The 2,800-nt window shown below is 53.0% G+C and overlaps 1 protein-coding gene across 1 annotated transcript in view; it reads right to left on the bottom strand.

The window, feature by feature from the left end:
• SULT2B1 (sulfotransferase family 2B member 1) overlaps positions 1-2,800 on the bottom strand; it is a 46,012-nt gene that overhangs the window by 3,222 nt on the left and 39,990 nt on the right. The window contains exon 5 of the mRNA XM_007958112.1: positions 1,859-1,917. Within this exon, the coding sequence (XP_007956303.1) occupies positions 1,859-1,917 (59 nt within the window). The remainder of the gene's footprint in view (positions 1-1,858; positions 1,918-2,800) is intronic.

Below are 2,800 nucleotides of genomic sequence, written 5' to 3'. Positions count from 1 at the left end.
TCTCGATGGCCCCTAATGACAATTTTCACAGAAGCTGACTGCCAGATCTCTCTTCTACGCTACCACAGAGTGGGTTCGAACCACCAACCTCTAGGTTAGTGGGTTGGGTGCAAACCACTTGCACCACCCAGGCCAGCTTCCGTTCTCCAGGTCGTTCTTGACGTCATCAACCCTCCATCCCTCGATCCCCTTGAACCACAGATGTGCCCTAGAAATTGTAACATGCTGGCAGTGCCTTACACCCAGGGGCCGCCCAGCAGCTCCCGTCAGCTGCCTGGCCCAGTTTTTGGTCTGGAGAATAAAGCTTGATGGACAGTGGGGGGAAGGGCAATGCTTAAAACTTTTCCAGATCTTTCCATCAAAAGGAATTGACCAGGATGGGGAAACAGAACTACGTAGTCTGTACTGAGGAGGCGCGTGCCCCCTTGAAACCTGAGTTTTCTCTTCCATAAAAAGGGGTTGATAGCAACACTGTTGTTGGTTGCCATGGAGATGGATCCTGAGTCTGGTGACCTGGTGTGTTCAGTAAGGCACGGGTGTCATCTTGGTTTTAATTTTCATAGAAAGGAGCCCAGTGGCCACAGTGGGTAAGCACTGAGCTGCTAACTAAAAGGTGGTAGGTTTGAACCCACTAGCAGCTCTGTAGGGGGAAAAGTTACCTGCCAATTTGCTCCCATAAAGATGATCTGTTATCTGTTGTCTACTCCAACCCACAGCGCCCCTACAGGACAGAGTGGAACTGCCCCACAGGGTCTCCAAGGCTGTCAGTCTTTACAGAAGCAAAGCCCAAAACACACCCACTGCCTGGAGTCGATTCTGACTCACAGCGCCCCTATAGGAACAGAGTGGAACTGCCCACAGGGTTTCCCAGGCTATCATTCTTAATGGGAGCAAAGTCCAAACCAAACCCACTGCCTGGAGTCGATTCCAACTCACAGTGTCCCTAGAGGACACAGTGGAACTGCACCACAGGGTCTCCAAGGCTTTTATTTTTACAGAAGCTAACTGCCTCATCTTTCTCCCATGGAGCAGCTGATGGGTTCAAACTGGCAACCTTTCAAACGACCCTAAGGATGACCCCATGGGGCAGTCCTACTCTGTCCTATGAGTCAGAGCTGACTTCGTAGCAACAACAACAGTCTTGATGGACCAGATGGCCGGGGCTTTGCTTCCACGACACCATTGCGTGGGTTTGAACCATGAACCTTTCTGTGGCTAGGAGTCAAATGCAAACCGACTGTGCCACCCAGGGACCAAACGACAACATTGGGGCAAACCATTTGAAATTACCATCTTTGCAGATCAGGAGCCCTTTCACATGGTTCAATCTCAAGCCTACCTCACATGCCCACACTTGGTAGGACTGAGATAATTGCATTCAGCACACGGTGCCTGGATTTGCTGTGTTGTTATTACTTCTCGGAGGCCCTCGATCAGAGCCCACTGTTACTTTACAGCTGGGGCCATCACCATGGACTTCCCGGTCGGGTGGCCGCAGGGCGAGTACAGGGCTGAGAGCCTCACGGCACCAGCTTCTCCCATCCTCACAAGCACACTGTCGCTGTTGTTGTTAGGTGCCGTCGAGTTGGCTCTGACTCATGGCAATCCCATGTACAACAGAACGAAATAGTTGGTATCTCGCCCCCATTTTCAATATGAGACTTCTGAGGCTGGGATCACTGTCAGTACAGAAACACCCACCCAAAGGAGGATGTGAAACCACGTGAAAGGGCACGTGCTGGGGGCCTCCGGGGCTCCCCGCCTCTCAGGACAATCCTTGCTGAGGACCTAGACAGCTCAGCCACTTTCCCTGTGGACTATTCCAATTACAACCCCAGCCTCCTCCTTCCAGCCAAGCCAAGCTGTCATCATTCTGCATGACCTCTTCCTCCAGGGAGCCTTCTTTGATTGCCCCAGCTGGAAAGAGACGTTGGGTGGAGTCAAGGCAGGATCCCCGTCTAACTCCAGAGGCTGTTTTCTTGCAGTGATTCCTTCCGCCTTTCAAATCGTCACTATCACCTTAGCATGGTTCCCATGTGCTATGGCTTCGTATCACCACGTTTACCTTGTCACCTCCTCTGCTCAGAGCCCGCCCATGGTTCCCACCTACTTGGAGAAAAGCCAGCGTCCTCCCATGGCCTGTTCCCTCTCTGCCTCCTCCCGGCCCGGCCCTTCCCTCACCTGGCTCCAGCCCCTGTGGGCTCCTCGCGGTTCTTGAGCCACAACAAGCCCGGATCTACCCCAGGCCCTTTGCACTTGCTGGTCCAGCTGCTCCCTCTGCCCAGAACACCTTTCCCCCAGACGCTTCCATCGCATCTTCCCTTTCTCTTCTCTTCTCCTTCAGGGTTTCACCCAAATGTCACTGTGATAGTTGGAGCTGTGTATCAACTTGGCTGGACCCCAGTTCTGTGTGGTTGTTCCCATGATGGGTTCGGATGACTGTGTTCTGAGTGTCCAGTCTGTCCAAGGGGAATTTCCCTGGGGGTGTGACCTGCTTCCAGGATATCCAGGAACATCCTGGGAAGAGACACATTCTTTGGTGGACTGGGACCCTAGAGTGCTGCCTACAACCTTCCGTGAGAGAGCAGCCCACCGCTCGGCCTGGAGATCTTGGATTCGTCTTTCGTTGGAGTCAACAACCAGTGTACTGCCTGCCAGCCTTGAGTTTCTCGGCCTCCTGCAGTTGCGGAAGCTAAGGCTGCCTCCAGCCCGACGTTTCCTCCAGGGAGTTTGGACTTGCCAACTTCTATACGTTTGTGAGCCATTTTCCTAAGATAAATTTCTCTCTCTCTCTCTCTCT

This window comes from Orycteropus afer, unplaced genomic scaffold (genome assembly GCF_000298275.1).
Source record: "Orycteropus afer afer isolate SDZICR_OR568_19922 unplaced genomic scaffold, OryAfe1.0 scaffold00854, whole genome shotgun sequence".
Taxonomy (NCBI): domain Eukaryota; kingdom Metazoa; phylum Chordata; class Mammalia; order Tubulidentata; family Orycteropodidae; genus Orycteropus; species Orycteropus afer.
The sequence above is the reverse complement of the archived record's forward strand: the minus strand, read 5'-3'. Positions and strand labels throughout refer to the sequence as shown.